General features: G+C 42.0%; 1 protein-coding gene across 1 annotated transcript in view; it reads right to left on the minus strand.

Moving 5' to 3' along the window:
* C7 (complement C7) overlaps window positions 1–12,516 on the minus strand; it is a 55,468-nt gene that overhangs the window by 21,900 nt on the left and 21,052 nt on the right. The window contains exons 8-12 of the mRNA XM_066378453.1: window positions 12,176–12,419; window positions 9,520–9,630; window positions 5,032–5,198; window positions 2,539–2,767; window positions 477–654 (exon numbers count right to left, since the gene is read on the minus strand). Of these exons, the coding sequence (XP_066234550.1) occupies window positions 477–654; window positions 2,539–2,767; window positions 5,032–5,198; window positions 9,520–9,630; window positions 12,176–12,419 (929 nt within the window). The remainder of the gene's footprint in view (window positions 1–476; window positions 655–2,538; window positions 2,768–5,031; window positions 5,199–9,519; window positions 9,631–12,175; window positions 12,420–12,516) is intronic.

Genomic DNA, 12,516 nt, shown 5'->3' on the forward strand with positions numbered 1-12,516 from the left:
ATAAATAAATAAATAAATAAGAAGGCATGGTCTGTTGGAAAAGTAATACAGCTATTATTGAATGCTTATTCACTGCCAGGCATTGTACTAATCATTCTATGTGCTTAATCTCATTCCATTCTGACAGTATCCTATTATTGTTTTATCTGCTATGATGATCTTAATTTTAGAGGTGTGGCAAGTAACTTGCCCTGCGTCACACAGCAAGGAAGTGGCAGATTGACTTGATGCCAGCAGTGCTGCTCAGATCCACGGGGCCAGATGTCTCCCAGGTCCACAGCCTTTTCTAACAATGAGTCGGGAAGACTTGAGACATAAGTCCAAGCTGGCCACTACTGCCTCTGTCCTCCAACTGACCCCAGTGCTAACAGGCAAAGCGGCCACTGGTAAAATCACCGCCTAACTTCTGAATCTTTCAGTAGCCGCAGTGGATCAGTGTGTGTCCTGTTTTTGCCTGGAGGTCTGGGGTTTGTTACCGGAGGTGCTTCAGCTCCTCGTCTTCCTCTCCACATTGCCTGCTCTCCAACGTCTCCCCAGTGCAGGACTCTCCTCCCCCACTGGGAGCTGGGTTATTGCATTCTCGATGCCTTGTTTTCTTTCCGTCCACACAGGGGCCCCAAGTGGACCAGCAACTCCAGCCTCCATCAACCTTTCCTGTAGGGTTTGAGAGAGGGTGGTCAGAAAGTACTTAGAGAGGAGGGTTTCAAAGTGTAGTGCTCACTAACCTTCCTGCTCAGTGGTTATGGGGAAGAGGACAACCAGGGGACTTCCTACCTTCCTGTTCATGGGGGTCTCCTACAATGGCCGGAAGGTCTCTGCACACCAGCCAGGTCAGCCCGTATCAAGGCTGCATTAGCACACTTCTTGCAATAATACCTTATGTTTGTTCATCATTTCACAAGTGTTTCAAATCACTTTCACTTGCATCCTATTATTTATTTACTTCTCACAAGAATGAATCCAGGTGGCAGGAGGTCAGTTACCATTATTTTTTTCAGTTACCATTCTTGTTTGATAGGCATGGAACGTAACCCAAAGTGGTTGAATTCCATGCCGATGCTACAACGGCTGCTAGGAGCCACATCCAGACTGCCACCCGGTCTTACAACAGAGTTCGGGTTCTTATCCTCAACCACAGTCTCTCAGTAAAGCAAATAAGTTCCTGTTGTTAACGCAGCGACAGGTCATGCAAAGGACATAATGTACTGGGTACCCCAGGGTGCCAACCCCAGGGCTGGCACTGTGCAAAGTAAGGAAGTGTCTGAGCAGGTGAAACGCTTTTATCTCCCACCAGCATCCTCCTCTCGAAGGCGCAAGGCACTGCCTCAAGACACCCTGGCCACCTTCCACCGCTGGGCTGAGGCATGATGCACAGTTCTTTTAATATTTCTCCCCATCTTAGTCCTTAGGGGAGGCAAGAGAGAACTTGTATCATATTCTAATAACTTTACTAATTAGAAACTAATCTCAGGAACATTATTTTCTCATACTAGATGGGTGTGCTTACTGTTCCTTAGCTATTTCTACTGCACAACCTGTATCCCTCTTTGCCCCACTCCACCCCATTCCTCAGTGTTATTCACCAAACTGAACTAATGTGTATAATATTTCCCCATGATTTTTCTTATGCTTTCTTCCATAATTAGAACCTGAGTTAATAAAGTGTATTAATAGGGAGTAATAATAGTTCCACCTATTATGATCGCTACTCCATTCCTTACCAATAGGGGGAGCTTCCATTTTATCAAAAACAAACAAACTGAAAATCCAAACCACAAAGGAAAGAAATCAGTGGTAGAATTTCAATTTACCCAGACAGACCATTTGGGGAGATGTTTGGAGGCAAGGATGCCTTCCTGATGCTTGTCCATAAGCAACCAAAGTTCAGTCATGTATTTATTTATTTATAAGACTTTTATTAAGTGACTTCTATTAATCAAGCTCTATGTCAGGCTCTAGAAATAAAGAAATAAAACAGCCCTGATCTTAAGAAATGAGCTTCTAGATAAGAGAGACATATAAATAAATGTCACAAAGGCATACACTGTCTCCAACTTTGCCTACACATAATGTGACTCCACAGAGCCCTGTACAAAAAAGTGCTTACAGCACTAAGCACACAGTTGAGCACACAGCAGAGAGTCAACACACATGTATGAATAATTGATGAGTGGGACAGAATGCAAAGTATAAATAAAGATGTTTCAAAGAGCTGGCCATCAGAGAGTTTAGGCAACTCAAACCCAAGCTCCACAGACCTTGGCTATGACAGAAACCTCAATGAGGTGACTATGGAGGGATGGAAGGGGTTTCAGGCACCAATCTAACCTAATGGAGCATGTGGAATGGTAGCAGGTAGCAGATGGAAAAATAGAGACATCCAAAGGTCTTGAGCTAGTGTGTATAACCCAGAAGTGGAGCAGGGAGGGAAATACTGAATTATGGAAATACTATCTCCTCTCCATTCAGCAAGAAGCGCAGTCTCAGGGCCCAGAGAGAAAGGGTCCGGCAGAACTAGAGGAAGTTCAGCACACTGACCTACTTCATCCTGTACGAGGACTCCGTGCTCACATGCCATACCAAACGTGTACGGTTTGCAATGGCACTGACACTCGGTCCCCTCCACAGTGGCGACTCCGCCGTTTTGGCAAGGCTGACAATGGCAGGGGTCGTATTCGTCCAGATATTCCTCGAGAGCCCGTCTCAGATAGAGTCTTTTCACCGAGGCACAGGGCACTTCCTTTACCAGCTCGTACAGAGGGGTCAGCTACCCAGGAAAAGATGTCATAGTCAGAAATCAGGGTTTTCGGTGACAGTATTTTCTTTTTGGTATTTAAGCTCTATTTCCATTAAAACAAAATCAAATCTTGTTCAAATAAAAAGAGAAAGCAATTCACTTTCTTTGCAAGAATAAACTAGGGAAAATTAGGACCAGATAGGGAAGGATTATTTTTTTGGATCTTGTGTGCACACACAAAATTTTTTATGAACCTAACAGAACATTCATTTTCTAGTTATTGAAAAATTCTTTTGAAGATAATACATTTCCACCCCAGCAGAGGCCAGAAGAAAAGGAACTGCACTTATATTTCAGAAAAGAAGCACATGCTATTATATTTAAATTTCAATATCCAGACTCTGGGAGATTTAACATGTCTCCCGAGTGGAGACCATGACTCTTTCAACCCTGAAGAAATTTAAAGCAGGTAGGCATCATTGCTCTGTGTAGGATATATCCAACGCTTCGAGATCATAGCTGCTCAGGCTAAATTTCAACAATCTGTTCTCCCAGGGTAGAAAAAAAGGCTCTGGTTGGTAACATTTGCCAAGTTCTCCAGGATAACTATTGTCACCACCATGGCTGATTTCAAGCTACCTCATGTCACTGAGCACAGTATGGGGATGCGATGAGCATCGTTGACTTTGAAGAGAGTCAGTCCGCGCTGGCTGCAGTACAGGACTGGGATTAACGCGGTCACATTTCCCTCTGCCTCTGCCCAAGCTCTTCCGAACTGGATGGCATTGCACAGTCGTAGAGCTATATCATGTCTGTACTTTCTCTGTTCCTTTGCTGCCTGGCTAATCAGTCAGCACAGCTAACTATGACAGTTACAGTCCTATCTGGGAAAGAGCAGAGTTGAGCACAGAAAACAATGTCTGTTTTTCCTTAATCAACTTTAAGATTTTTAAAGATTTATATGGGATACTGACAATGAAAACAGGTTACTTTGAACCATAATGAATGGCACTTTAAGTTGAGACTTCCTGGGAACAATTTTCCCTTCCCCATCACTCTTATGAGGAGGTAAATGAGCACAGATTATGTTAGGGAAGTAATTTGAGAAGCTACTATAATTTTTGAGTTTATAATATGTTCAAGTTTCTTAATCTCCGAAAATCAAGTTTCACCTGGGACTTTGCTTGACTCCTATGGTAGGGAACAGATCACAGGATCAATTCTCCCATAGCATTTGTTTTGACAACATAAAACTTTTCCCATTGAGATTATTGTATTAAGGAACATCATGACCATACGGCACAAATTTTGCTTTTTCTTACATACAATTGTGTCCACACAGAAAACTGGACAGAACTGAACCAAACAACATAGGAATTCACAAAACACACAAACACACACCTCAAACATCTATCTAGTTTGCCACCTGTATGATAAACTACACCCCTCCACATCTGGGGTTACGACCGTCTGTCCTTTCTGATTACTGTTCTCCTACCACTTCCTAACAATTCACAAGCTATAACTGTTCCATCACCCAACAAGCTTCAGATATTTTTCTAGGTCACATGCCACATTTATTATACTATATGCTTTCTCCAGAATTTAACACTTCTAAAACTGTGCTTGTTCTGTTTTGGGTGCCTAATTTCTTTTTTCTTTTTTTTTTTTTCAATGAGTAGCACAGATTAAATTTTTGACTGTTGCATCGCTAATCTCATTTTCCCCATAAACCCTGTAGTCTTTTTACTGTGCAGTTTTGCCTAGCTCTCTGATTTTTAGAAACACATTTGTTTCATTATAAAAGGACCTCTGGCTGTATCGATAAAACATCCTAAAATGCTCACCGCCAAATTGGTTCCATCTTAATTTACATGACTCTGGAAGCCTCTGAGCTGTGACCATGACCACAGGAGGAAATGTGACCTGGTGAATGTAACAAAACTGAATGCCTTCCTCCAGCAAGAATCTATAGCTCCTCTGAATTGGAGAACAAAGAAAATAATCAAATTTAGGGCAAAAGCTTAAAATGCCAATTCCGTCACTGATTTCTCTTGGGATTCACTAAATATTTTACCTCTACAACTGAAACATGGACATACAAGATAGCAAATCTTCTGTTTCTTCTTATTATTATTATATAGGCATTTATTTTATCATACAGAACATAGACTGGGATTCATAAAATGCTAATTACAGCCTTCTCTGTTTAACCGCCTTGATGGAATCGCCTTTCCCCCAGGGCAAGCCCAACCTGTCTGCTTCCTGCTGCTAGAAACTGAGCCAGCCAATACCTTTTGTTTTATGACTTGGGGAAGAGCAGTCACAGACCCCGCCCAGGAAGAATAGCGTTGTTGGTTTCCAGCAGGGTTATTCAGCTCCAGGTAACTGAGGCCAGACACGAAGCCCGGACCTCCCCCTCGGACAAAGGGGTTCCCTCGCAGCACGTTGCCCTGAGTTGCTGCATGAGAAGAAATCCAGTGAAGTAAGTCAGGACATACCAAGGAAAAGGAAAATGAGACCATAAATGTGAAAAGTCTATCAAGTATTAAAACACAACCCATCCAACTCTATGACATTCTGGAAAAGGCAAAGCCATGGAAACAGTAAAAAAAAAAAAGATCAGTGATAGCCAGGTGAGCACTGGGCAGGATGTCGGAACACACTGGGCAGGATGTCGGAACACAGAGGGTCGTTAGGGCAGTGAAGTTGTTTTCTATGATACTGCCATGGTGGTGGATAGATGTCATCATACATCTGTGCAAACCCACAGAATGTACACCAAGAACAAACCTCACGTGAACCCTCATGTGTCAATGTAGGTTCATGGGTTGTAACAAATGTACCGTTGTGGCACTGGCTGTGATAGCAGGCAGGCTGTGTCTATGTGGGGACAAAGGGTATATGGGAACTCTGTCCTATCTGCTCGGTTGTGCCCTGAACCTAAAGCTACTGTGAAGAACAATATCTGGGCCCTGGCCGGTTGGCTCAGCGGTAGAGCATCGGCCTGGCGTGCGGGGGGACCCGGGTTCGATTCCCAGCCAGGGCACATAGGAGAAGCGCCTATTTGCTTCTCCACCGCCCCCTCCTTCCTCTTGTCTCTCTCTTCCCCTCCCGCAGCCAAGGCTCCATTGGAGCAAAGATGGCCCGGGCGCTGGGGATGGCTCCTTGGCCTCTGCCCCAGGCGCTAGAGTGGCTCTGGTCGAGGCAGAGGGATGCCCCGGAGGGGCAGAGCATCGCCCCCTGGTGGGCAGAGCGTCGCCCCTGGTGGGCGTGCCGGGTGGATCCTGGTCGGGTGCATGCGGGAGTCTGTCTGACTATCTCTCCCCGTTTCCAGCTTCAGAAAAAAAAAAAAAAAAAAAGAACAATATCTGTTGAAATAGAAAAGATAAACAGTCATTACCTGACAGTAGATGACATCAGGGAATGATTGTTCATATTCTTCATGTTCTTAAGTGTAATAAGAATATTATGTGACACAAGAATAATATTTCTTGAAAGATACTTGCATATATTTAGGGATCAAGCATTGTGATGTTACTTCCAAATGGTTCAACACATACTACAAATATTTTAAATATGTTATATTTATACATTGCTAGAGTCAATATTATAAATGTTATATACAGATATAGACAGCAAAATGTCAACATAATAAATGTTACACAGAGGAGCTGAGTATATGGGTGTTTATTACTGTGTTCTTTCAACTTGCCTGTATGTTTAAAATTTTTTTTTAATGTTTTTTTTTTAAGACTTTATTCAATTTTCAGAGAGGAGAGAGAGGGAGAGGAAGAGAGAGAGAGAGAGAGAAGGGGGGAGGAGCAGCAAGCATCAACTCCCATATGTGCTTTGACCGGGCAAGCCCAGGGTTTTGAACCGGCAACCTCAGTGTTCCAGGTCGACGCTTTATCCCACTGCACCACCACAGGTCAGGCTGTTTAAAATTTTTTATGATAAAATGGGGGGAGTTCATTGCATCTGGAATACGAACAATAGCAAAAAAGCTATTGATAAACAAGCATACAGTTACACACAAAAAGTGTTTTGAAAATTTTGACTACTAATTGAATACTTTTTTCCCACTGATGTGCCTTATAACTTCAGAAATTTTTTTTTTTTTTTTTTTTTTTTTTTCATTTTTCTGAAGCTGGAAACAGGGAGAGACAGTCAGACAGACTCCCGCATGCGCCTGACCGGGATCCACCCGGCACGCCCACCAGGGGCGACGCTCTGCCCACCAGGGGGCGATGCTCTGCCCATCCTGGGTGTCGCCATGTTGCGACCAGAGCCACTCTAGCGCCTGAGGCAGAGGCCACAGAGCCATCCCCAGCGCCCGGGCCATCTTTGCTCCAATGGAGCCTTGGCTGTGGGAGGGGAAGAGAGAGACAGAGAGGAAAGCGCGGCGGAGGGGTGGAGAAGCAAATGGGCGCTTCTCCTGTGTGCCCTGGCCGGGAATCGAACCCGGGTCCTCCGCACGCTAGGCCGACGCTCTACCGCTGAGCCAACCGGCCAGGGCCCAGAAATATTTTTTATCTCCATGTGTAATTGATTTTTACACTTGTCATGGCCAGAAATTCTTAACTTGCACATCACATTTGGGGTGATTTTCATTTCCTTTCTTTTACTAAAGTCCATAAAATTTTCAGAAAGTTTTGCAAGTTCAAAAATTGTAGTTTTATCATCAGAAACTATTAAATAAATTGCCTGAGTGCTTCCTCATCTTCCGTGTCAGCTAATTTTTAATTTATGCAAATAGTCACCCATTCAATGAAGTGCATCGCAAAGTTCAGTCCTTGAACTACCTGAGTCAGGGTTGTCTGGAGTGACTGCAGATCTCTGGGCTCCAACCAAGCCCGATGAGAGAAAAACTGAGAGGATAGCCTCGGAGTCAGCATTTCAACAGGCTACCCCTGGTCATTATCCTGCATACTGCGAATCACTGCCTTAACGGGAACCCTGTTTATTCTTAAACCTGGAGTGCTCCAGCCCACACCCCAGTGGGCTCTGTACTGCTGCTTCTCCTAGACCAGGGGTCGAGGACCTTTTTGGCTGAGAGAGCCATGAATGCCACATATTTTAAAATGTAATTCCATGAGAGCCATACAACGACCCATGTACGTTATGCATTATCCAATAAAAATTTGGCGTTGTCCCGGAGGACAGCTGTGATTGGCTCCAGCCACCCACAACCATGAACATGAGCGGTATTGTAATACATGAGAATGTTTTATATTGTAATACATGAGAATGTTTTATATTTTTAATGTTATTTTTTTTTATTAAAGATTTGTCTGCGAGCCAGATGCAGCCATCAAAAGAGCCACATCTGGCTCGCGAGCCATAGGTTTCCGACCCTTGTCCTAGACGCCAGCCTGGTGTAACAGTGAAGAATCTACACTGTGAAGCCAGATTTTGTGCATTTGTATCTTACGCCTGATGCTTACCAACTATGACCTTGGGCAACCTTTCTGTGCCCCAGTACCTCAGTCTGTAAAATGGGAACATGAATGAGACCTAACTCTTAAGTAGGTGGAATGAGTATATTGGTTAACTTTTGTAAATCACTTAAAATAGTGCTGGGCACATAGTGTTGTGTATTTATTAAATATTACACAAAATAAAATAAAATGAATGAACAGCTTCCAGTTGGCAGCCGAGCTGATTACTGATATCGACATCTTCCCAAAGCTCCTACTTCCATTTCTATTTGCAGATCAGTATATTTCTGTTCTGCACACAAACGTGGACTCCTCCTCTGTTGTGTCAGCTCCTTAAGGACAAATCCAGCACCGCATTCCCAGTGCATTCCCACAACAATCCCCGGCACATTCTATGGGCTTCATAAGCAGTTGCCGAATGAAGTAAATACACTGGGTTACACTAGGCTGTCTCCCTCCATCTTGCAGTCATCACCCATATTCCAAGAACCTCCCACTTGTCTGATGAGAACTTGGGTACCTGGGTCAGTCTTCACCTCCCCAGTTTTTCCAATGCTGCTCAGTCCATGGCCTCACACAACACGCTAAGGTCTCACTTCTATCCCTACCACACAAAGAATCTCAGTTTAAAGCAATTAAGCCAAATCCAATGAAGATTCCTCAGTCCTTTTCTTGCTCACCTACTCCCTAGCATTTCTCTCTGTTGACCTCTCCTCCTTTATTTTCCTTGTTACTGGTCTTTTCTGATTCTAATCCTATCAGATTCTTATTTCTCAATCCTTCTTCTTTCTCTACAACTGTATCCTTATAAACTTTCATTTCATCACTCCCTATATTAAATCCTTTAATGGTGCCCCTGTCATCAGGATGAAATCCAAATTCTTTCACTTGGCATCTAGACACAGTCTAAATCAGCTCACTCTTCTGCTACTTCTTTACTCGAAGACTCGCACCCCATACCCCCCCCCCCCCGGTACAATCACCACCAGCAATATGCACCAAAGACTTCCATCGCACGGGGGATCCATGTCACAGAGCGAACCTGAATCTTCTCCTGATGGGACATTTTTCTAGGCATGTTTGCCAGCCGTCAGCACAGGGGCGAGAGGTGGTATACACTGAGGACATATTTACAGTCCACAGGAGATACCCGGTGAACTTTTCACTCTGTGTGAGCCTCATTGCCTTGACATATGAAAGGGAGATCAGAGGCAAAAATAACCAAACAGAAGATAAAACAGGGCACGTGGTAAAACTGCAGAGGACCTTGGCGACCAGGAAGTAACCAAAGAGAGGGGTGGAGATGAAGCTTGTAATGCACACGCTCCCCTTCCCATTTACCTGCAGCCTGTTTTAAGGCGTCCTCCATCTCCTTGCATTTGCTTGAAGAATAATGAAAAAAAAAATTGACACTTTTGGAAGAACATTCCTTCATACTTTTTGAACTGAGACCTGGTGGGAAAAATGAAAAGGGGCTTCATTTCAGTATTTGTTGAAGACCTGTGAGACATAGCCAGGTATGAGAGGGAGATTAAGAGGTTGCTTCCCACTACTGTGCCCATCTAATTAAGAGTAATATTCTACGTACATTTTCAAGTGCTCTAGAAGAGTCAAGGGTAGAAAAAAAGGATCTTTGTAGTTAAACAAAGGAATAGTTGCTAAATCTTCCTTTCAAATGCTTGAGCAAATATTGGCTCCTATTAGTTTTGACTAGAGAAAGAAAGAAGTGGGGGTGATTTCTACATGAAACAGTAGAGGGAGCAGTAGCACTCCCCAAGGAGTGATATTTTTCACCCATCCATAGTCAGCTTCTCAGGCATAAAGCTAATAGATGAAAGTAGATGTGTAGTGGCCTCCAGCCCACCTACTGGAGACCCCAAAAGTTTGGTTCTGGTTCTTAGCAATTAATTCCTAAAACTTTAGTTCTACAGTCTCCATCTCTCCATCTTTAACATCTCCAGTTTCTAACATTTCCTACCCCGACTCATAATCTTAGTATGTGAAAATTACTACTCGTTATATAATGCACTTATTTTCTTTTAAAAAATGAGGATAGGAAATAATAAAGTGTGGAAACATATTTTTCTTATATGATTTTATTAATTATATTAACCCTCAGTTTTTCTTTAAGAACAACTAGGGGCATATACAAGATGGCACAAAAGTAGGTTTACAGTTATTTGTATGGAAAATAATACAAATAGTTAATAAATAATAACACAAAAGTAAACTCTGTGTTTTGTGTACTTACAACTGTAACCCTGCTTTTGACCCACCCTGTATTATATCCCAAGAGATTTGATTATATTTAAATTAAAATATTTAGAAAAAACAGAAACTGCCCAAAAATAAAGTTTTCCTCAAAAAAAAAAAAAAAAAGAATACTTTTACCAACTTGAAATGCTTTAAAATAATTTTCCTTCATTTCTTCTAAGTGTAAAAGAAAAAAAAATTGGCAGCGAAACTGAGTTTAGGTCAAGCCACTAACTGGATTAATTTTCCAAAGAAATGTTGCCTCTGTCATTGTTATAAAACTTACACTTGTGCAACTACTATATTTCCAACCTGTAAAGTTAGAAAAGTTCAAATATTACTTACATATTAATTGGTAAAAATTAAGCCTGCTGGAAAAAAATTAGCCAAGGGAAACAGAAAAATATTGTAGTTCACCCATAATAAGAGGCAACAAAGACCTTGTCCGAAACTCTTGTAAGAACTCTTATTCTCACTCACTCTGAAATTCATAATGGAAGCAACTACTGTAAGTTGCATCCTATTTGGTAAGAATGTAATTGGACAATTTGGGACACTTCCATATAATTTTCTAACAACAGTGTATCAACTAGCTATGTGACCTGAATCCTGCAATATCAGGTCTTTTAAACCTACTGCTTTAATTTTACCATCATATTTTAATAGCAGCTATTCACTAATTATTTCAGTTATAGAGAAGTAAATGTAGTATGCTATCTAGCATTGTTAAACTGCTGCTTTAAGGAAATATGTAAACATATCAAAAGAAAAAGAAGTCCCACTCTCCTCCAAGGAGGTAAGGGCACCTCACCTGATAGGAAACGTCCTGAAGAGGTGACTGGCATGGAGAAAGAAGTGTGGGTGTCAGCTTAGGGACAAAGTTGGGGAGGAGCAGGTTTGACTTGGAATATTAGTATGTCAGAGCCAAAGGGTCTCCAGAGAGGAAAAGTGGATACTAAGCCCCCAGTCTCTCCCTTCCCACACTGGGGCAGCTGGTGAGGATCTCACCGTGAAGTCAACAAGCATGAACTCAGTGGTGTGCTCTGATTTTAACAAAAATCAGGCATCTCTGTCAGCCACATAGCAGAAGGAAAAAACCAAGCTCGCTTTGGAGCCAGTTAGACCATCTTATGATCTATATGTCCTTTGATGAGAATTCTCAGGACACTGAGTCTCCATTTCTCAGTTTGTGGGACAAGAATGATACTGATTATCACCCTGGATAAGAGTGACAACCACTGCTAACATACCTAACTGACCTGTTGTAAGGAAGATAGTCAATACATTTACAAGCAAACTTGTGACATTCAGAGATTTTTTTAAAGGAATGTGAGTAGTAAAGAACAGAGATAAATAAAATACTTCTTTAAAACATCTTAATCTCTGCAATAACAGTCAATTCCTCATTAGTTTTGGGTTTTTTTTCCTGAGGAATATTGGTTAATCTGAGAAACAGGAAAGATGAAAAAGTATTCTAAAAACCAGTCAACACCCTCTGGAGAGAATCGATCATCATAATGGCTTTCCTCATATTTCAGGGCACTGTCTAAAACAGTAGGCAGAATTTTCTTAAAGCCTAGACGATATCGAATAAAGTCTAATGGATTCTTGCAGTTTGGGATTCCTTTGCAATTTAATTTCTATTTATCTTATTTTAAAGCTCTAAAGTTTAAGTTAACTACATGTTATTTCCCTATTTCAATCCCTGCAATGTTTTTATATAACATTAAAAAAAATACTCTACCGCTTTGTTTCATTTTCTCTGAGTCCAAATAAAATAGAAGTTGGTACTCTCCTCCTAAGGATCCAGACTGCAGAAAATGTGTCCCATACTTGTCGATTAGTTTTCGGTAGGCGCTGTAGTCATACAGGGAGGGGAGGTAGGAGAGTTCCCTCCAGAATGGCTCAGAGAGTTGTAAAAATTCTGGATTGTTATTAATGAATTGAGCAACTTCCACAGTGTTCTGAATAATCAACAACTGATAATTCTGTGGGAAGAAGAAAGAGTAAAAGGAGTTTTAGGGCGAAGATGAAAAGGTCATGGAGATCGTTTCCCCTCTAACGTGTCCATCAACTGCCATCTTC

This window comes from Saccopteryx leptura, chromosome 1, assembly GCF_036850995.1.
Source record: "Saccopteryx leptura isolate mSacLep1 chromosome 1, mSacLep1_pri_phased_curated, whole genome shotgun sequence".
Taxonomy (NCBI): Eukaryota; Metazoa; Chordata; class Mammalia; order Chiroptera; family Emballonuridae; genus Saccopteryx; species Saccopteryx leptura.